The sequence below is a fragment of the Ambystoma mexicanum genome, chromosome 6p, assembly GCF_040938575.1.
Source record: "Ambystoma mexicanum isolate Mex_15411 chromosome 6p, UKY_AmexF1_1, whole genome shotgun sequence".
NCBI lineage: Eukaryota > Metazoa > Chordata > Amphibia > Caudata > Ambystomatidae > Ambystoma > Ambystoma mexicanum.
In genome coordinates this window covers 890,466,084-890,487,508 of record NC_090935.1, presented here as the reverse complement: position 1 = coordinate 890,487,508, position 21,425 = coordinate 890,466,084, and the positions used below count along the sequence as shown (strand labels likewise).

Genomic DNA, 21,425 nt, shown 5'->3' with positions numbered 1-21,425 from the left:
ATGATTCAAGTTGTAATTTGCTCATAAAGTTATTATTACTCTGTATTTTGTTGTTCCAATGTACAGCGCCTTGGTGTAAAGCGCTCTATAAATAAATCAATCAATCAATCAACTGCGTCACAAGATTAGAGTTTGTTTTTCTTTTCTTTTTTAGATGCAAATACTCAAATTCAAATTGGCCTTGAGAATAGTATATGTTAGCTTTCACTGGACACTAGCTTGCGGCTGCTCATGCTGGTGTCTTCACTCAACAGGCTGTCTCAGGGGGGTTTATCATCTGGCGAGGAGAGAATATTCCCTGTACTAGTGCGTTCCATAACATAATGTCTGTGGAACTTTCGTTTCCTCCTCTTCCCAGTGCACCGTACCATGCTGCAGTTTCTGCTTTGACCATCTCTTCAAATCTTTCCATCATGTTTCCACTTTTGGTCCGTCTTTGGCTTTCCGTTTTATTGCTATTAATCATTTGGCTAGGGCCCATGCAAGGTCAATCATCTTCTTCATTGCCCTATTTGTATTTGGATATTTATATAGGCCAAGGAGGCTAGCTTCAATCGTCCAAGTTTGGCCTTTTATACTGTTTGTCCGCAGGCGATGTTCTATCCCTTGCCAGAAGGTTTGGATCGGTGGGCAGTACGGTATTAATTTGCTTAGTTCTACTTCCCATGTCCGCTTCTCCCCGAGTGAGTCTTTGGGTGCTTCTTTGAGGAGAGTTTGATAAAGCCTGGATACCATGTGTCCACCTTCAGTTACGGCGTATAGTAGTCTTAACACTGGGTTCTCTGTTGTAAAGCTGTCGGGGATGGCCATTTGGTCTGCAATTGTCTGACGATCCTTGCGTAGGTTATAAATTGGCCATGGTGTAGTCCATGGGTTTCAATCAGGTCTTGGAACTTTAGTATGGTTCCTACTGGGGCTAGGACTCCTCCTGTTTTGATTAATACTTTGCTCTCCCAGCTAGTTCTGCTTTGCTTAAACTGCTCTCTTCCGGTTCCATTCGGTGACACCAGTGGTATCTGGGGGGAGTAGGGGTCATCCACCTTCAGCATTCTCTTCATCCTGTTCCATATCTGTTTTCCTAACTGTAGGAGCATCAGAGGTTGCGTTATTTCTTGTTTCCCGAGCCACAATACTTCTCTAAGGAGATAAGGGGATACCGTGGCACTCAACAGGTTGTGCTCTACTGTTTCCGTGTCAGCTAGCCACTCTGCCACGTGTTGTAGCGGGCCTGCTAGTTAGTATAGTTTGTAGTGTGTGAGGCGTACATCGCCTTCTGCATAATCTCTGCACAGCACTTCCATGGCTACTCTCTTCCGGCCTCTGCCCCATATAAAGCTACTTATCATTGAATTTAGATCTTTGAAGAATTTCTTTGGTATGAGGTACGGTATTTTTATGAAGTGATAGAGTAGTCTGGGGAGGGCTATCATCTTTACCAACGATATTCGTCCCATCGCAGACAGGGGAAGTTTTCCCCAGAATTTCATGGTTGCTTCTAGGCCCTTTATTGCCCGCAGTGTGTTGGTGTTGTGAGTATCTTCCATATTGTGGCATATATTTATGCCCAAGTAGTGGAACGTATGTGGTTTCCACTGGAGATCAAGACGAGGAAGCTGGTCTTCTGGTTTGCCTGCCCATCCTGCAAGTGGGAACAAGCAGAATTTGCTCTTGCTTATGGAGCTCCCTGATAGTTGTGCGAAGTTATCTAGGACTTCCAGGAATGCTTCCAAGTTTTGTTCTGGGCCCTTCATGTATAAAAGTATATCATCTGCACAGAGGCATATGACGTGGGTGTTTCAGTCTATTTGCAATTTTTATAACTGAAGGGTAAGCTCATGAACAAGTGGAAGGACTTGGGAGCTAATAATACTTGAAACGAGTGGGAAGGCGTCCTGCCACTTACTTTAGGACCGTTTACCTATATGGTAAAGGCCGAATTTCTTTGCATGCTAAGTATGACAGTGGCTTTATTATTTAGCTGACTGTCATAGGTATTCTAAGAAGATGAGCAAGAGAAAAACCCTTTTGGAAATGCATCATAGCATACTTTTATTATTCTGCTAGTGCTGGTAGGTGCACAACATATTTTATGCTTTTAAAGTTTTTTCAAAAATATATATAAAAGATGCTATTTCATAATATACATCTTAAATCAAAATACATTCATTTTGTTTTGCAAATGCATTAGAAAAAAGAAAGAGTGAGTGACAAATATGATTGTGACAAACATTCAACAAATGCAAAAAAGTGTAACAAATGTGGTATACAGAATCACCATTAGTAGTGTTTGTTTGTGTCTTGAATAGAACATATATACAAGACAGTATGGTGTTTGTAAGCTCTAGAGGAGACAGGGACCTAGTTCAGTCTATTTGCAAGCCTGTATCTATAAATGATTCTCTCATGTAGATCGCCAGAGGTTCCAGTGCTAAGATGTATAGTAGGGGTGACAGCGGGCAGCCCTGTTTGGTGCCCCTGCGTATTGGGAATGGATCTGAGATGTGTTTCCCTGTGCAGACTCTTGCTGTTGGTCTAGGGTAGAGCAAACTTATCCATCTCATGAAGCCATGTCCTTTCCCATAGTGTTACAAGGTGGCAAACAACCATTCCCACTGCACCAAATCAAATGCCTTAATGGCATCTAGTGCTGCTACCGCGCAGCCTTCTGGTATGGTTCATGTCCTATCTATTACTGCTTGAAGTCGCCTCATATTTGCTGTTCTGGCTCTACCTGGGACGTACCCAGTTTGGTCTGGGTGGACCAGAGTAGTTATCACTTTTCTGAGCCACTCTGCTAGTATCGCTGTGAGGATCTTGGTATCTTGGTTTAATAATGCAATTGGTCAGTAGGATTCACACAGTCTCTTGTCTTTGCCTAGTTTCAGGATGGGTAGTATCAGGACTTGCTCCATCGTGTCTAGGAGGGCTCCTGATTCGTACGCTTCTTGAAGGACCTGTAGTAGCTGTGGAGCTAGTGAGTCTGTGTATTCATTATAGGATTCCGGCGGTAGTCTGTCGCTACTGTGTGTCTTCCCAGTAGGTAGCGAAGTGATAACTCCATGAATTTTATCTAGAGTAAGGGGGCTATCGAGCATTTCTCGCTGTTCTGCCGTTAGTGTGGGCAATCATATGACTTATAGGGTTTCCATTATTTCTGTGCTCTTGGAATGCGGGTCCCCTGCATATAGCTTACTGTAGAAGTCTCTGAAGGCGTGCTTGATTTCTGTTTGGGATCTCCATATGTTTCGACACATGTCCGCAATTTCTACTGCTTCTTCTCTGGCGTCTAAGCCCTGGACCAGCCAGGCTAAGAGTCTGCCTGGCTTATCGCCTGGACTGTGGCTTTGCAAAACTGAAGTTTCCTAACTTTTCTCATTGTTCGATACATTTTAGTCTTAGTGCCACAAGGGCGCTTTCCATGCTTCCTCCTTGACTGTTCGTTTTCTCCAGTTCTTTAATCTTAGCTTCAATTGCAGCTATTTGATTTTCTAGATCTTTGACTCCCCCTGCAGTGGCTATCGCTGCCCCTCGTATCCCTACTTTGTAAGCCTCCCAAACTGTTTGTGTGTTCTCAACACTTCCCAGATTGTGCTCAAACAGCTGTTCCGTTTGGAGTCTCAGGTCTTCTTTGAAACTGATGTCTCGTAATGATTCCGCTCATAGTTTCCATGTGGGGATAGGTGCCGGACTGTCTGTTAGGGCCCACCGTACTATCATGGGTGAGTGGTCAGACATTGTCCTCCCTTTATACGTTGCTTCTATTATGTTTCCAAGGTGTTCCTTTCCCGTGAAGATGTAATCAATTCTTGTGTATATGTTATGTACACGTGAATAAAATGAATATTCTTGTTTGTTAGGATGTAGCCATCGCCTTATTTCTTGAAGCTCCAGATCTTGTGTTAATGTTTTCAGTGCTTTGGGCGAGGGAGATAGAGGCCGTTGTGGCTATATCAATCTGTCTAGAGCTGGGTTCATTACACAGTGTAAGTCTCCCACCCCCAAATTCAGTGGGCACCTCTGTACGGGGACAGGATAGGGTATAATGAACGGTAGAACGTCGCTGCATTCTGGTTAGGTGCATATGTGTTGATTATACAGAACTCTTTTCTGTCTATGTATCCTTTAAATAGTATGACCCTTCTGAGTCTTGAGTGGGTATGTAGTTTTCGATGCATAACTCCTGGGGCAATCCATGTGATTACTCCTCTTACGTAATTAGAGTAGGCCGAGCCATACCCCTTGCCTCTCCATTTGGCAAATATATACAATTGTTTATCGGACGTCAGATGGGTTTCTTGTAGTAGTGAAATCTGTATGGCTTTTCTGCACAGGTAGGACATCCCTCATCCTCTTGGCATAACTATTTAGGCCACGTACGTTCCATGTGGCAATTCTCAAAGTGTCTGTCATCTAGAGTGTGTTCTTTTCTCTGAGTCACTGTTCTGCATTACGTCTTTCTCTTTGTTTTTTTTTTTGCGTTGGGGTATGTTCCTTTGTCCTCGCTCTTAAGCTTCCTTTGTGTCTGTAATGTATGGATTCTTTGCAATCTGCTTCTGTGTCTGCAGGTCATTGTTATTTGTGACTTTCACAGGTGAACTACAACATAACTCTGAACTTGGTTCCACCGGCATAATTCGGTAGAGGCCTCCCCACCATTTTTCCATTGTAACTTGGGCAATCAGTGGTCAGGTACTCATGTTCTCTTATAGTCTATTTGGGTATGGGGCAGGATGTCTGGGTGGGTCATAGGATAATTAGAACAGGAAAAGAAGGGAGGTGTGTTTTTTTGTGTTTGTGGGCGTGAGTTGAGTTGGTTTCTCTTGTCGGGGTGTGATTGTCCTGGGGTGTTGAGTTCCTGCTTTTTCTCTTCAGTCGTGCTTGCAGCCTCTAGGGTATGGGTGCCACAGCTGCCTGCTTCAATTGTTGCAGCGATCTTTGTCTGTTAATTCCTTGGAGGTCTCTCCTAGGTTTTGTTCGTCCATCCAGTCGTTTGTCGCTTGTGGCGTTCCGAAGAACAGTGATTTCCCTTTATGGATTATTTTCAGTTTTGCTGGGTAGAGAAGCATGTATTTAATTCCTTGGTGGCAGAGTCTTTCTATAGTGGATATAAATTGTGCTCGTCTTCTCGGGACTTGTATCGTATAGTCTGGATATATTGTCAGGGTTGCAGAGCCTCTTTAAATTATTCCGCCCGATCTAGAGAAGGCAAGGATGCTGTCTTTATCTCGGTAGTTGAGGATTTTCGCAATGATTGGCCTCGGGGGTGTTCGGGGTTTCCTCGTGAGGGCGTGGTGGGCTTGTTCTACTGTGAACCCTTGTGACAGGGCTCCTGGTCCCATTTCATAGAGGAGCAGGTTTTCAACGAACTCTGTAGGGTCTCTCCCTTCTGTGCCTGACAGTAGCCCTAGGATTCTAATGTTGCTTCTACGTGCTCTTCCTTCTGCCTCCTCTGCTCTGTCTTGTAACAGTGTCAGCTTTGTCGTCAGCTCCTGGACTGTCTTTTTAAGTTCCTTGGTCGTTGATGTTGTTTCCTCTAGTGTTTTTTCTGCTTCTCCCACTCTGCTGGCAAGGTTGCGCACATCTTGGCGTAGAAGGCTCATGTTACATTTCATCTCCCCTTTGTGAGTTTCCATAGAGGTTTGCTTGCCTGCAATTGCTTCCAGTATCTTTTGGTTGTCCGCATTGTGTTGGTCTCCTGAGGCATTGCTCTCTTGTTGTTCGGGGCAATGTGTGGGGTCTGTCTTGGATGTGCTTTACTTGGTGTAGGTGTCCATTGTCGCTTGTTTGGGTAGTGCTGCTGCCTTCCACCTCCCTTCCGGTATTTGGGGTTTTGTCTGATCCTGCTGGTTCAGGGGTCGCCGTTGGTTATCGCTGTTATGATGATCGTGTCGCCTACAGGAGGCCCGTCTCAGCTTCTGGGTCTCAGAAATTGTATTTGCAGTTGTGTTTGACCAGTCTTTTCATAGCAGTGCTTCAGAACCTGCGATATTAAAGGGAGGATTGGACAATTAAGTGTTTGTCCAAGGATTTTTCCTTTGCGGTCTTATTTCAGACATCTCCGCAGTTTAATGCTTTTCGGTCTGGTGGCCGGCGCTTTGGTAGGCTGTTTGAGTGTGTTCATCACTTAGCGGCTTCAATCGATACCACTACTGCATTCATAAGTCAATGTCCCGTCATCAACATTGATAGCATCTCTTCCCATCTCTCATTTCTCTCAACAAGGTAGTGCCCTTACAAAATCTTTAGTGGTCCCCAGTGTTGCACCTTCTGCCACCATGAGAAGTTATTCACTTGCCACTTACCTTCTGTTCTTCCGCCTGGTCACCACCCACCTCCAGCATCAGGCTAGATGGCTAGTTTATCCAAAACGGAGCCTCTATGGTTTTCTAAATCTGATCGTCAAAGCCATCATTGGCCTGTTGTCCTTTCTTCCGCCTCTCTACTTCCTAAACCATGTCCTTTTCTCACTGGCGTCTGGGTTCAGGCAGATATCCCGCATAGTACCATGGCACTACAAAGCCCTCTCACTTGAGATGAGACCCGACCCACACCACCCTTGCAGTGTTCCAAAGGACCCTAGAATACCACTTAGTCCAATCCCGAAGATTCACCACACCTCATCTACAAAGACGTGGAATGACAGCGACGTGACACGCTTAAGCACCAGAACCTCATAAAAGCAGATCCACTGTAAAACCTGTAAATGTAATGTATCCTCCGACTACAGTGGGGTTGCAGACCCTAACCGGTTGGGTTTATTTGGAACACTTTCTCTTCCCATGCACAGCATTCCACAATGCAATGCTTGATAATCTACATAATGTTTTGGTGACGTGGATAAAGCCTATCCGTTTGATTAGCCAGTTCTGGACGAGTCAAATAATTCTAAGCACACTCGAGCTTCAGTGGGCAGGGCCATCATTTGTGCCACCTGGGTCATTGTTGTGTGGGGATTTGCTAGATTCAGCCCTGGGGAGTTCGAACCCTGGGCCGCATTACCTGTGATGCGGCCCAGGGTGGTCATGGACGCCATTATCGTTTGAGATTCAGTAAGAAGCTTTCCAAAGACCTATATTTCTTGTGGCTGAACTGTATTCTTTTCTTTTCCGCAGTCGGATAGAGCACTTAAAGTCGCAGAACGACCTCCTGACGATAACATTGGAGGAGTGCAAGAGCAACGCCGAGCGGATGAGCATGCTCGTGGGGAAGTACGAATCCAATGCCACCGCGCTGAGGCTAGCACTTCAGTACAGGTAAATGTGCACTTTACAACCCCGCAAATACACACGCACTATATAGAAATGGATCATTTCTAAATCTGCTCCCTCGCATGTACCCTTCTACACATCCACAGAGCCTTGCTCTGAACAAATGAAGTTTGCTCACGTTTGACAGACTTGTGGTGGAAACAAAGTGAATTTGTCCCACTGACAAGACGTCTTCCTTAGTTTTAGTTAGCCTTTTACTTACTGGACAGTCCTTATTGTGAAAGATTAGGTAGAGCTGCTTAATAAAAGAACTGCATTTATCTGAGTTTGGAATGAAGGGTCGTGAGCACATTACAACTTTGCCATCTTCAAGTTCACAGCCCTTACTCAGTGGGCACGAGCCGGCATCCTAAAGGCCCTTCCAAGGTTTCAGTCAGTCACAGTAAAGCTTGCTCACTTGACCCAGAGTAGAATTTCTGCTCAGCTTGGCACATTGCAGTACCGCCCGTTATGCCATGACTGCGCACAACAAAATGAAGTTGCAACTGAGATCTACATTTTGGTACATTCAGGTTGCACAGCCGTCATAGACCACCCCTTCCACTCCTCTAAGTCAATCCCTAGCAATCTGTGTTGGGTAGCTTCAATACCTACCATGGCTCTGAGTGTGGTCTCGCCTAAAAGAGCTTCTAATGCAAAAACATCACCAACACGTCCATTTGCTTGGGTACGTACACCTTTCTCGTGATAAGCTTTTGAAAAAGAATGGTCTAGAAGGAAAGCTTGGAAGCACCTAATGAAACATAAGTAATCAAATTCCATACAAGCCACAGAGCTAGAATGGGGTCTCTTGGGAGACTGAATAACTAAAGATTTTAATGCACAGGTACACATTTAGCTGCGATTCCTAAACCTCCCAAACCCTGCAGTGACAGAATTGGACTCTAAAATGGGCGATACTGCAAGTGTGTGATCTGTTCAGAATTTAAAGATGATTATAATAGCTTGATTAATTATAGCCAGTCGCATAAAGGATGCCGATTATTGTTCAAGATTCACAGGATATTAAATATGTAATAGTGCTATGCCTATTGTGATGCAAAGATATCTATCACAGATATGTAATCTGGAGGTACGGAGATTGTATTTGAATTTTTAGATGGTATGCCGCGATTCTAACGAATGAACAATAACTAATGGAAATGTTAACGAACCAAAACACCTTAAAAGAAAATAACACATTTTTTAAAACGATATATCATATATGTTTGGGAATGGGGATAGTTTTGGGGTGGGGGAAATGTTGAAAAAAAGGGGGTGCTTGGGGAGGTGACCCACCCCAAAAGAAATGAAAATAACTTTTTTTTTTTTTTTTAGTTATTTGTGGTCCGTTAAAAATGAATTTGTTGTGTGATTTGTTAAAATCACATGTAACCTTTTAAACTGGGAACTGTACCCCTAAAAATAGTGCAAAGCACCTGTAGTGGTGTAAATCCATCTGAAAGAAGACACCCTTTCTGTAACAAAGGGCTGCAAGTCTAATACTTGTGCTTTATTTGACCTAGTATGCTAAGAGCAAGGAAATGTCTGTTAAAACGATTCCATCTTCATAATTTTTACACTATTAATGAGGGGATAGTATAGGATGAAGGGCGGGTTGGCAGGGGGGGCAGAGACCAGTTGTCCCCCATGCTGGCTGGGCTGATTTGATTGATTTGTTTGCTTGTTCGGCTGTTGCTCCCTTGGCCAGAGTTGCAAAGTGTAACAAAATAATGATTGAAAAAGGTAAAAACCTTATTAATCCAGCCTGCCTTGTAGGAAGCAAGTGCTGCAAGGCTTGCTCTGCTTTTGTTTCAATGGGTTGAAACACACTTTGAGCTATGTTGCAGATATGCGTGGGTGACCTCAACACATGGGCCTCCATAGTGGGTGAGTGTGGGAGAAGAGCCTCACCAAAACGGCATGTGAATACTGCTCAGCGCAGATTTTGTCTGGATGTTCATGTTGGTGCCACTGGGGCCCCTACACCATTGGTCTGTTGCAGTCCTCGGCAGCTTATCACGACTCCTACTTGCCAAGGAAGTAAGGGTCTATATTTTATGTAGAGGTTGTCCTCCGTTTATTATGTAAGAATACTTTCTCTATGCTTGGGGAAATTCTTGATCATTGGTGAGTTTGTTACAAAAGGAGTTTAATAGCACCTTGAATAGCACCGATGGGTGTTACTATATGGTGCTTACAGAAAATGCTTTTTGATTGTTTATGCTACTCCCTTTTACGAACAGTTGAAAAACATGCAAAGTAAGATGTAACATTCAGGTATTAATTATTAGTATATGTGACCAGGCCTATATTTAGGCCATAGGGGAGGGAGGGAGGAAGGAAGCCCGAACCCCAACGTCAGCCAGAGTATCGTAGTGGAGTCCAAACCCCATCCCTACCTGTGCAGATGCCGGCATCCCTGCTGGGAGTGAGGAACCAGAAAGACTTGACTTCCAGCGCCAGGACGAGACGGCTGTGCAGAGAGGATGGCGTCACAGCCGTAAAGCAGGTAGAGTGGAGCTGGAAAGAGGAGGGCAGCACTTCGGAAAGTGGCGAACACAGTTGTGGGTTGCTCTTTGCGCTGGTATGAAGCAAGCACATCAACACCGGCCCATAGAGAAGAGGATGCCATAGAGGCTCCCAGAGTTAGCGCGCCATCCTGGAACAGAGCAGGGCTGTCTGCTGGAGTCTGCACAGAGGAAGGACTCCCACTATAAACCACTAGGGACTCCCCTCCCCATTGGGAAAGGGAGTCAGCTAGACCACCAGGGAGTTCATTAATATAGAGAGGCCTCCAAGGAGGTCTTGCTTGTGAGGACTGCAAGGAAGGCGTGGTATCAAACAGTGAAGACAGACACAAGTGATCACAGATCAAGGGTGTTTATTGAACTTCAAATGGGTTGGTTGAACGCCTATCTATATATAAGTATAAGGATGGGAGCAAGCTACGACCATCAAATAATAATAATAACGCAGTCCTATTGGAGTCTCTGTCAAAATAAAAGGGCCTATCCTAATACACCTATTGCCAATCCTTACTTCTAAATGCAAAAGGATGTCGGACATTGGCGTAGGCAAATGAAAAGTGTTCAAGAAATATGTCAGGACGATTAAGCAGTTGGTTTCCCTTCCCCACATTTTCAGCACGGGGCACGTGCAAGCTTCACACACTCTCTGGCTTCTTGGCCACCTTCCGCCGAAGTCTCTCTCTCGGTGACAGTCTCTTATTGCAGAGAACCTGACGTGACAATCAAAATACAAAAATTCCTTTCCTTTGTCAGGATTTTCACATTTACAAGTTCACAACTGGTCTCCCTCGTTTGGGCTCGGACCACGGGTCCCCCTCGTTCGGGCTTGGATCCTCTTGGTATGGATCTCTCAGGCTCGGATCCAATGTTCACACTTGATATCAGAATCAAAGACTTTTGAACATGTGATAGCTTTTGCTTAAACGATTGCAGGACCACTTTGATTCACTTGACACAATTGTATTTCACATCCATCTTCTACATTAGTTTCTCTTGGCGAGATACCGCACAGAGACTTTCCATTTGAGCACATTCACGGTGCCGGACCACTCTGTCAACAGTATTGTATCTTTCCTTCTCAAGTTCAAACATTCATCAGCAGTTCAGCTTTACTCTCGTCTTTCATCACACTCGTTTAACAATGTTCGTCCCAGCGCTCATTATACAATGATGCCCCTTGCAACCTTGACTTCAACACAGACCGTTCTTGCATCAGTCTCCCCAACTCACCGCTGTGTTGATCTATCTTTCGCTTCTTTGTTCTTGGAGCCAAGATGATACCACGGCCGCTGCTGCTCCTCCCCACCTTTGTCAGTTATGCAGGAGGCCCCTCTGTATCTTCAAAACGCAATGCAGTATTCTTCAGTTTGGTTTACTAGCCTTACCCTTTCTGCCGCAAAGGTTTCTTGAAAGTAACGGCGTCTTGCCGGAAAGGTAAAGGGTCATTTCCTTCTTAAGAATACTGTATTTGTAGTTACACTGAAATCCGCTCATGTGCCCACAAGGCTGAAAAAGAAGAAAAATTGCCTCATTTTCAGTGAATCACATTTTTATGTCAACGAACGAGGACAGAAACGCACGGAACAGGCAACTGAAGAACAAGCTGGGATTTAACCCATGACTGAACACAAAAGCTGTTAAGAAAATCAATTGTACAACAAAATACTGGCCCTGATTTGAAAAAGACGGAAGCACCGTCGAAACACGTGTCATCATAAAGGGCATTTCTTGACATAAAAATATGAATCACCAAAAGTGAGGCCCTTTCTCTTCTTTTTCGGCGTTGTGGGCGCATGAGCTTATTTCATTGTAACTACAAATACAGTATTCTATTCAAATGGAGTTGAGTAGCCAATTACTCCTTCGTTACCTCTGCTTATGCGACCCTGAAAAGCAGTTTTCTTGAAAACACGGTAGGGCGCTGAGGTCCAATAAAAGGTACCCCACTGCAGGTTCCTCACATCCCCAACAAAAAAAAAAAAGAGTTCCTTCTTACGAACCCTTACTGGTTTGCCATCTTTCTCCCCTCGTTCAGCTGCCGACTTGAAACTGCTGTACCTTTGTGTTTTGCCTCGCTCAGTGTGCTCTCATGCTCCGCCTTTTATCCGCGTGGGGAAGTTTAATGGCAGTCAGGTGTGAGTGATTGTCAGTAATTGCCTGACCTTGACTGACCATAGTAGAGGGACATGTTGGGTCCATGACTCGGATGCGAGTCTGTTTTTTCCCACAGCATCCTACCTGGTACAATAGGGTAAAGGTGTTAAAGGGATGAGAGGATACTGCGTCTCACCATCCGGCGTCCCACTGCCTGAAGACCCCTCACCCAGGTGATCCTCCCGCACTGGTCCACCCCCAAGAACTGGATACAAAAGCGATGGCTGTGTTCTGGCCAGCTGGATGACAGATCCCTGGGGCCTAGAGGGTGAGACACCTTCTGGTTTCTCACAGGACCCACTAGACCACCACGGACCCACTGCATTAAACAGAGTCCACTGAACCAGCAGGGAAAATATTATTACATGGCCTATCAGAAGGCCTCACTACAGGGGAGCACAATCCCCTGTGGGTTCATGGTGTGGCCCATGTAAGAAACTCAGCAAGACCATGCAAAGGGGGCGGGGCTTACCAGTCCCTTTGAAGCCTTCCTCATTCACACCCCCACAAGGAAGATAAGTGATTGAACAGAGTAAGTATGCAATCCTGGGATGGGGTGGGATATGTAAGTAAATGTGTATGAATGTTTTAGTGTGGGTTAGTTGGGTGAGGAAAGGAGGCAGAGGAGGACTTCTGAGAGACCAGAGAAGGAAAGTGTGACAGGAGTATCCAGGCGTTGGAGAGAGGGGTCCGTGGAGTGTTTGAGCGTGAGAGAGTGTAATAGGAGTAGTGTAGTGGAATAGTGGTGGGAGCGAGGGGCCGTAGGAGTAGGTGGTTGTAATACTGGTAGTGGAGAGTCATCGCAAAAGTAGAGGGAGACGAGGAGTGGTAGTAGCAGAGAAGTGGTGGTGGAGGTAGTAGTAGTTAAAGGAGGTAGTGGTTGTGGTAGAGAGGTGATAGTGGTGGGAATTAGTATTGGTGTAGGACCAGTAAGGTGGTAGTAGTAATAGCAGAGAAGTTATAGGGTCAAAGAAGTAGCGTGGGAGGAAGAAGAGAGGAGTGGACAACACTTGAGGGAGTAGGCAGTAGTGACATTAAGAAGTAACAAGAGGAGCAAGATCAAAGGGTGAATAGGAAGGCAGAGTGTGAGATTCGAGGGATAGCAGATGGTTGAGAGGAGAAGAACATTGGTGCGCATTATAGGAAAAGGACAGACGAGCTTGTGCGTGTTTGGTGAATAGGTGGTACGGGGCAGTAGAACCCACCATTCCGAACTCCCTAAGAACAACAATGGGACACAGTTAGGGAAAGTATAGAAGACCCTTACACTGAGCAATTTCCTCTGCGGGACCACCTGTCTATCAGACATAGCCCAGTTGCTCGAGGATTAAGTTTGCATGCACCACTAACATGACAATCCTCTATCTGCAGCACCCTGGAGATACTCTGCAGGCAGTATGTACTCTCCAAACCTTGGAAATGGCTTTCTTATGGCATTTGAAGATGCCATTTTGGCGTGCCTCGTTAGTGCTGGGGGAGCTCTCTGAGCTAACCAGCACTCACCTGTGGTCTTGAAGTAATTGGAGCAGGGGGATTCCAGTTTCTATCACCTATTCCCACTCAAATGGTGCATCTGTGTTGGCAGTAGTAGCATTCAGGGTAAGAAGGTAGAACTATGGCACCACTGCTGGCAGAGGACCTGGCTAACCTATCCCCTAAGCTCATGGCGATTCTCCACCCCCAAACCGCTCTTTTAACCTAGGATCCATCGACTAGACAGTTTCAAAGTAAATATATACCCTTTAGCTCTCTGAAGTAACTGCAAGTCAGATGTTTTTTACTTGGTAAAACGCCTAAATTGATGTTAGGTAGATTAAGCACCTCACTACAGGCACCATGGAGGCCTTGTGTAAAAGAATTTCAGACGCATTGCACATAACAGAAGAGGATGAGACCATAGTTAATCAATACCTTCAACTCGCGACCCAAACCAAAGACCCAGGAGGTTCCCATCCAACTCAAAACCTTGGCTCAAACAAATGGGACCCTTGCAAACGTGACTGCTATGGGAGTGCAAAGGAGTATGGCACTAATCCTGACCAGCATTAACAACGCCTATACTTTTGGGGTTTGCAGTAGTTTATTGATTTTTTTATTTTTTTTTAAAATATAATTACTTAGGCTCTACCCAACAACTGCAAACATGTCTGGAAGTTAGTGTTTGTAGACGGTAACATTAGTAATAGACATAGTACAAAGTCTTCTCGTCACAGTGGCATATGGATTTTTTTTACTATCTGCATTACTAATGTTAACGTGCCCAAAAACACTAATTTGCAGACATGTATGGAACGTATAAGGTAAGCACAGTGATTTTAAGAGTGAGCTAGGGTGGCAGGGATAGAAGTGAGTGAAGTCAGACGGGAGGTCTGGTAAGGGCATGGCGTGTGCTGATGGAGTGGGGTGGGGTGTGGTGTGGTGAGGTGAGAATGCTGATATCAAGACAACTGAAAAGGCAAAGCAGGGCGAGGTGCATCTGCCGGAACTGGATGAATCCTTGGCATGCGTTTTGGTAGGGTGGAGGGGCTTGAGGTGTTGTCAGGACTTTGGTCAAGTTGCCCCACAGGTTTCTGCAGTTTGAGTGTTTCTTTGAGCCTTTTCTCCTGCTGAGATGGGGTGTTGCTATGATGTTTTGGCAAGCAGAGTGCGGAAAGAGGGATTAGAGAGGGGCGTGAGTGTTTGTGGGTCGAACAGTGTTTTGGCAAGATCATTCTCAGGAAGGTGAAGGAGTGGTGGTACGGTTCTGGCCAGAGTATGGTAGGGATTTCTACTGGGAGGAATGGTCATTTGAGGAGACAATTCACATGGGGCGAGGCTTAGCCTTTGAGGAGGCAAGTCACAGGGTGCGAGGCTGAGCTCACAGACAACGGTGCTGTGCTGGAGATAGAGCAGCCAGAGGCACACATTGGGCTAAGCAGGGGCAAGAGAAGAATCGGTGTATGCCAAAACCAAATGAAAGTACATGATTTCAAATGCGACTCCGGATTGTACCAGTTAATGTAAAACCCCTGATCACATTGGTTTAAATTGCGCAAGGTCACTCCTTCCCCATCGATTTATTCTGTGTTGCAAAGGTTTTGCCACATACGGCAGCACTTGGCGGCATCATAATAATGCACCAATACCAATAAAAGGTCTCTGACCTAAACTTTCTCAAAATTATGCCACAAAAATCAAATATATGTGGAACGTGAGCCTCAATGAACGCTGAAAAATGATCCCAAACCATCAATAACAGAAACCGAAGACCAGAATCTGCTGCTATGTTAATGGTTCTTGTCAAAAGAAATCTTTAGGAGAGGAAAATGAATAAAATGCTTCTTGAATTAAGCAAGGTCTAGTTTTAAGAACTGTTAATTTTCTACCCTGTGAACTTCAAGCACTTTTCTCACCTGTTCTCATTAGTCCGCGCAATTTCCTTTTAGAGCTACATTAAAGGGGATACACAGCTGTCGAGTGTTTCCATGTCATACCTGACACCTTGAGATTTAGCAGACCTTTTTTCAGTTTGAATTCCCAGACTTATAGTTTCAATGTTCCCATTGCAGGAATAGGCCAAGAGGGTCGAGCATGCAAAGTGAAATGCCAGAACAGGGTCACCCTGTGAGGCCTTATTAGGGCCACCTGGCATCTATGGGTATACATGACCCAGAATTTACCAAGCCATCGCAAATAACTGGTATCCAATGTGGACGGAGTCCCCCGGGCTGCAAGGAAGGCGTCTCCTTACTTAGCGCAGCTGCAGGCTCATGTTTCTGGACCGTAATCTCCCACCTGGAAGAAGAGTACTCCCCACAAGAGCAGCATACAGAGGGAGGGGGAGTGATGGAGACCCTGGCCCTTCCTAGGCACTGGCTGCAGACACATACTTGATGATGGTGGATAAGACTGATACATGATTCCCCTTCTGTAAGGCCGAAAAGGCAGGTTGTCAGCCTTCATGTTTCAGTAAGAGATCCTTCTTCTGAAGGGTGGTGGTGCCAAGGAGACTGTGAAAAGAGGTGAAAGAGATCAGGAAGCACAGGCAACCCTTTGGATTGCGCCTGTTGTGAGCTGGAGTCACAAGCAGGTCCTTGAAATTAGAAGTGGCAGTAAAGCGAATGCATCCTTCTATAATAGTGGTTCACGAGGGCAGATTTCCCGGGAACACAGGATGCATCAGACACCATAAGTGAAGATTGCTTGTCCCAGTGGTTAAAATTAACAGAGACACGGGGGAGATTAGGAGTAATGACTGCTATATGGAGTGGTCTTGGACACGTCTATCCTACCGATTAGGCCAAGTCGAGTATGACCTTCTAGGTAGAATTAAATAATATGGCCGGGCAAATGAAGCCAGAACTCGAAGCAGATCTGGGATCCAGAATATCAGTACTGGGAAAACTCAAACTGTCTGGTGGCTTTATCTAGCAGGATGTATGTAGGTTTGGAGAGGACATGCCCATTTGCTTTGATTCCAATGAGGCCATTTGTCTGAGGGGAGAGGTTGTTTGACACAAACTTGAGCTGCAAATAGGCAAATTCTGCATAGACGGAAATGCTGTGTTACAAGAGGTGGGTGGGTCAATAATGACTTTCACTAGATGTAGTGTCGTGAAAAGTGTATTTCTGGTGGTAACTATCTGACTGTGTTGGAAATGAAGTGGCAGCAGTAGAACTGTGAGTTCCCAGTTGAGTAAACTGAAATCACGTTGGGGACTAAAAAAGGAGAAGAGGCAGGCCATTTGATTGCAATATCCAGAGCAATGGCAAATTATGATGGAGAAGCTTGGTCTGAACTGATTTAGATGGTGGATAATGACCCAGGACAGGAAGAGGCGTGCTGCTAAATATGCAGCAGGATGGGGTAAAAGCTATTGTATAGGAATTTTGTTTTCAGAAAGGTTGGACGAGGCCGTTCACTTTTTTCCCTCTTTCTTTAAAATAAAGAGCAGTTACCATGGGGGCATGCACTTAGGATGGATAACCCTGCCTGCCTGATCTGGTACTTGCTATGCCACACAGGCAGTGTTCCAAGGGTGGTCATTTACTAGCAATGTTTCATTGTTTTGTACTCGCAATCCTTTAAGACTCTTCTGTGACCTATTAAAGCCCAGTTTAGGGATGTGGCCAGTCTAGAATGTCATTGTGCTCCAAAATGATACTTGCATGCACTCAGTTATGGTTTGGAGCAAGCAATAGTCAAGCTTGTAAAATGAATGGACGGGCTTTTTCGGTCAGGTAATCGAAAGCTAGAGTCACATGCACCCCTCATAATAATAATGTATCATTTATATAGCGCCACGAGCTTTCCGGTGTATGAGCGCTGCTTATTATTACCCACGGTGTGTGGCTTGGAACAATGAAAGGCTGAGTTTGGCCCTGCCGGGATTCGAACCTGCGTCAGCAGGCTCTGCACAGATGTCAACGCGAGCGCTCTACTTGCTGTGCTATTGGACCGGCTTATATGTCAATGCATTTTAATAGTTTGCCAGTCATCATCCTAGTGGTGTAGCAGAGACGACCCTTGTCCAGATAGCCTAAGTGGCAAGGGTCCAGGTAGAGCAAATTTAAATTTGCATGCAATGGAACGAGTGGTTCTGATAGTTTGTTTGCCTGTACAATTGCTGTAGAATTATCAAAGCATGATGCGATCGGAAACTGGCAAATGCGTAAAGCTCAAGTGAACAATTGTATACTCATGTGGACATTTTCTAGTACTTGCAGGAAAAAACTGGAATTAGTAGGTGGTTGGGTGATGCCCTTCAGGTGGCAATAGCAGGTAAAGTGGAATTCAACTAAGATTATCTGCACAGCCTCCCCCCTCTTTCACAGCCGCCTCTTCTGGGGCTCAGGTGATTCAAATATCCTGTGTGCTCCAATGGCTGGCAAGCAACCACTCTATTTTTACTGGGCTACTTTTTGGTCTTAAAAGAGCAAAGCATCTTCATTGGGATACATCGCGAAGGGGAGGACGTAAACCTTTTCAAAGCTGCAGCTCAGCCGCATGGTAAAAGCATCACAACTAATGCTCGTCGTCCTATCAAGTGCATTCCCTGTCTGAGCACTGTCATTTCCTGACAACAACATTGTCATAAAGATGCCTCGGTGGGAAAGCAAGCACTCCTAATGTGGATGTAAAGCCAGTTGTGTGGCCTTGAATCCTACCAAAGGAAGGTCACCTTTCCGTCCCCGGTTCATATCCCGCTTTGTGCCGGATAAACTCATCTCAGCACACAGCTTAGCGTGACGCACGCTCTTTGGTTGCAAAAGACGCTCGCGCAGATCTCCTGCCCTGATATCGGAGGTAAGCCAGTGAGCACAAATTGTTATTTATCGGTGCCAGCGCCGCTTGATCTAAGGGAACACGATCTTAAATCCCAGGACTTCCATGCAGCTAATTTAAAGGACATCTCTTCTGAGCTGGCGTCGTTGGAGTAGAAATATGTTGTGAACAGCAACCAGTCTTCATCTCACACTTTTTCCAGACTGCCTATGGCCCCTTTGCCTTGTGACTAGTCTTTTTATGTGTAAGCCATCGGGATGTTATTTTTTATTTTTTTACGTGAGTCCTTGTCACAAGGAAAGTTGAAATAATGGATGTGTTTTACACTCCCAAGTACCACTCCAGACACCAGGTGAGTTATTATCAACTTTATTGTCCACATGTACACATAAGTCATCAAGTGTACAGGGAAGAAACCACGAAGGAAACACTGCCCATCCACACTCCAGGTAAGGTCTCTCTAACTGTCCACCTCACGCATCATTCAAAGATCACCAACATTCCACGTGACGCATCACATTCCACTGACATCCAACAAGAACATTACTACAAAAGACAATATATTGATGTCAGTAGCTCATAAACTCCGTTTTCGGGAATACATGACTGGTGTGCTCTTAACCAAAATGACCTACAGAAACGAGTACCTTTTGGAGCATTAACGCTTGGACATTTCTGGTAGATTGCTAGTTATTTTGGCCTGCAGGTCAGCAAAACCTTGTTTCAACAACTTAAAAAGGGACATTTATTTTTGTATCCAACCTGCACAATTTGAACTGCTTAGCCGGGCATGATCTATTTAACTGGGATGGTTCACTTTTGGCAGAGTTTCACATTTTTTTCAAAACAATCTTATTTTGCAAGTTGTTCCAAAGTTCATAAAGAAAACAAAGAAAACATTCAGTGCAGGAGAGGAGAGCGGGACCGAGGGCTGGCTAGGGAAGAGGGGTGGTATCGAGGAAGGGAGTGGGCAGTGCCCAGGGTGTTCAGCTGGTTGGTATTTGGGAGTGTTGATTTAATCATGAGGGTTGTGGTGTCCTTTTGAACCTGATGAAACTCTTTTTCAGTCTGAGATTTGGGTAGCTCATTCTGTTTTGTAGATGCATAGACGATAATGGTGTCCCTGCTCCTTAATGTTGACTTTGTATACTTGGACCTGCAAGGAGGTTGTTGTCTGACTACCCTGGGAGTTTATTAGGCGAGTAGATTGCTGATGTGGTTGGTTCCTGTATTCTAGGCATAGAACTTTTAATCAAACACAGGTTTCCAAGGGTAACCAATGTAGTGGTGGTTGTGGCTATTTTAACAGCAGTGACTTGGTACTTTCACTGTTAAACCAGAGGTTTTCTTTTTAACTCTGATCCCAGCAAAGGTTATTTGAAGATGTCCAGTGTAGAACTGCTAGTAGACACTTTGAAATGCTGTCTTGTGGTGTGTCTTTCTTGGATCGGGTGAAAGCTACTTGCCTGTCATCCATGTATAGCTGCAAGGAGGGACAGAATTGCTTGGTGATAGTTGCCAGTAGTTAAATAGGGTAAAAAGCCATGGGCATAGTACTGGTCCTTGCTGCACATCTAGTCTTGGGCATGTGGGGTTTGATGTGAAATCACCCATCTTGCTTGAGGTTGCAATCTATCCAAAACAGACTACTATACCCATGATAGTTTGAAGCATGGTCAACAGGATACAGGGATCCACAGTATGAATAGCTGCCAACAACTGTACTGAGGATGCATTATTGTTGAGTGAGTATGTGTTCGCTTAGGAATGCCATTGTGGTAACTGTGATTCTGTATGGTCTGAAACCATATTGGCACTCATCCAAAGACTCATGAGACTCCAAATGTTCTGAGAGTGGCATAACTGATGCTTGTCTAAATGAGTGTGAGGCTTAACACGAGACACTGTAATGGAAGCACTGAAGATGCTCACCGGGGTTGGGCAAGTTAGTGAGCCTGTTACTTCTTTGATCTTTGAAGCTGGACATAGTTCAACTTTGGATCCTGACACTTTCGTAGACTTAGTCATTTTAACTATATGCTAGAAAAACATTGATGAATTACAGTGCATCACTATCCATCATATAAATTAACCTATTGCAAATGAAAAGTCCTCATTTACTTCTAAATGTAAGTCTAGTGCATTGTGTAGCTAGTACTTGCATTATGGGAGTAGACTGCACCAACCACTCCAACCAGGGTCAACAAGCCCTCAAGAATTGGGGATAACTAGTTGGTGATGCTACCCGAGGGACGGGTGGGGTGAGGCGACAAAGAAGCTGTGAAAGCTGCAGGTAATTTAGAGAAAGGGTGTTAGGAAACAGTTTACTAATGAGCAGGTGGAAAGCATGGGGTAAAAGAGATGTCCGGCCCTTGTTATGTCTTGAAGCTCTTGTTTGTTGGTTGTTTCACACTTCTGAGAATAACAAAGTTTTGTTTACATTGCAAGTTTCTCCGCTTGACTCTTGGGGCCCGATTCATGGAATTCAATTGCGCCGAAAAAGGGGCGCTTGAGTGCAAAACGCGTGCAAGCGCCCGTTTGTTGATTCATGGAACACAATGCGCGGGGCTTACCCGAGTCTTGCGCTGAATTCCCGGGGGTCCAACACGTCACTGCAACACCACGAACGCCTTGCGCGAGATGTCCAGCTAAGGCGCATACTGTCTTGTGCAGTCACCCTAAAAGGGGGCGGAACACATGGAATGGGAACAACAAGCGTAAATGTGGGCGTTACGTGGGAAGTACCACAGTAAAATACTCCCAATGCACGCTAACAACACGTATTCATGGAATCGAACAGGGCTCACCTGTGCGCAGAAAAAGATGTGCAAATCCGGAAACACGTCCGCCACGTGAAAGCTGGCGTAAGCGTCACTGCGCACTAAATACAATGCATAAAAAGGGCATGCGAAAAACCAACGTACGTATACAGATACGGTGAATGTACCATTTTTCGCAGCAATGATCGTGGGACACCGCAGGAGGAGGAGGAGGATAGCCAGGGCACACATTTTGTTACCCTGGACCAGCATTTTTGGGATGCCTAATGACCAGGTCTTTGGCAGGTATAGGTTTCCACCTCATATCATATTAGACCTGGTCACGGAGTGGGAAGATGATCTCGCATCACCCACCCTCTGCTCCCAAGCACTGAGCCCCATGGAACAGGTGCTCAATGTACTGCACTTTTTAGCCACTGGGTCATTTCAGTGGACAACTGCCATAGTC

The 21,425-nt window shown here is 45.1% G+C and overlaps 1 protein-coding gene across 5 annotated transcripts in view; it reads left to right on the top strand.

Annotated features, from left to right (window-relative positions):
- Positions 1 to 21,425, top strand: part of MCC (MCC regulator of WNT signaling pathway) — a 2,118,336-nt gene that overhangs the window by 1,627,132 nt on the left and 469,779 nt on the right. For all 5 annotated transcript variants that reach the window (XM_069625509.1, XM_069625508.1, XM_069625511.1 and 2 more), the window contains one exon: positions 7,113 to 7,253. In XM_069625509.1, coding sequence (XP_069481610.1) covers positions 7,113 to 7,253 — 141 coding nt within the window. The remainder of the gene's footprint in view (positions 1 to 7,112; positions 7,254 to 21,425) is intronic.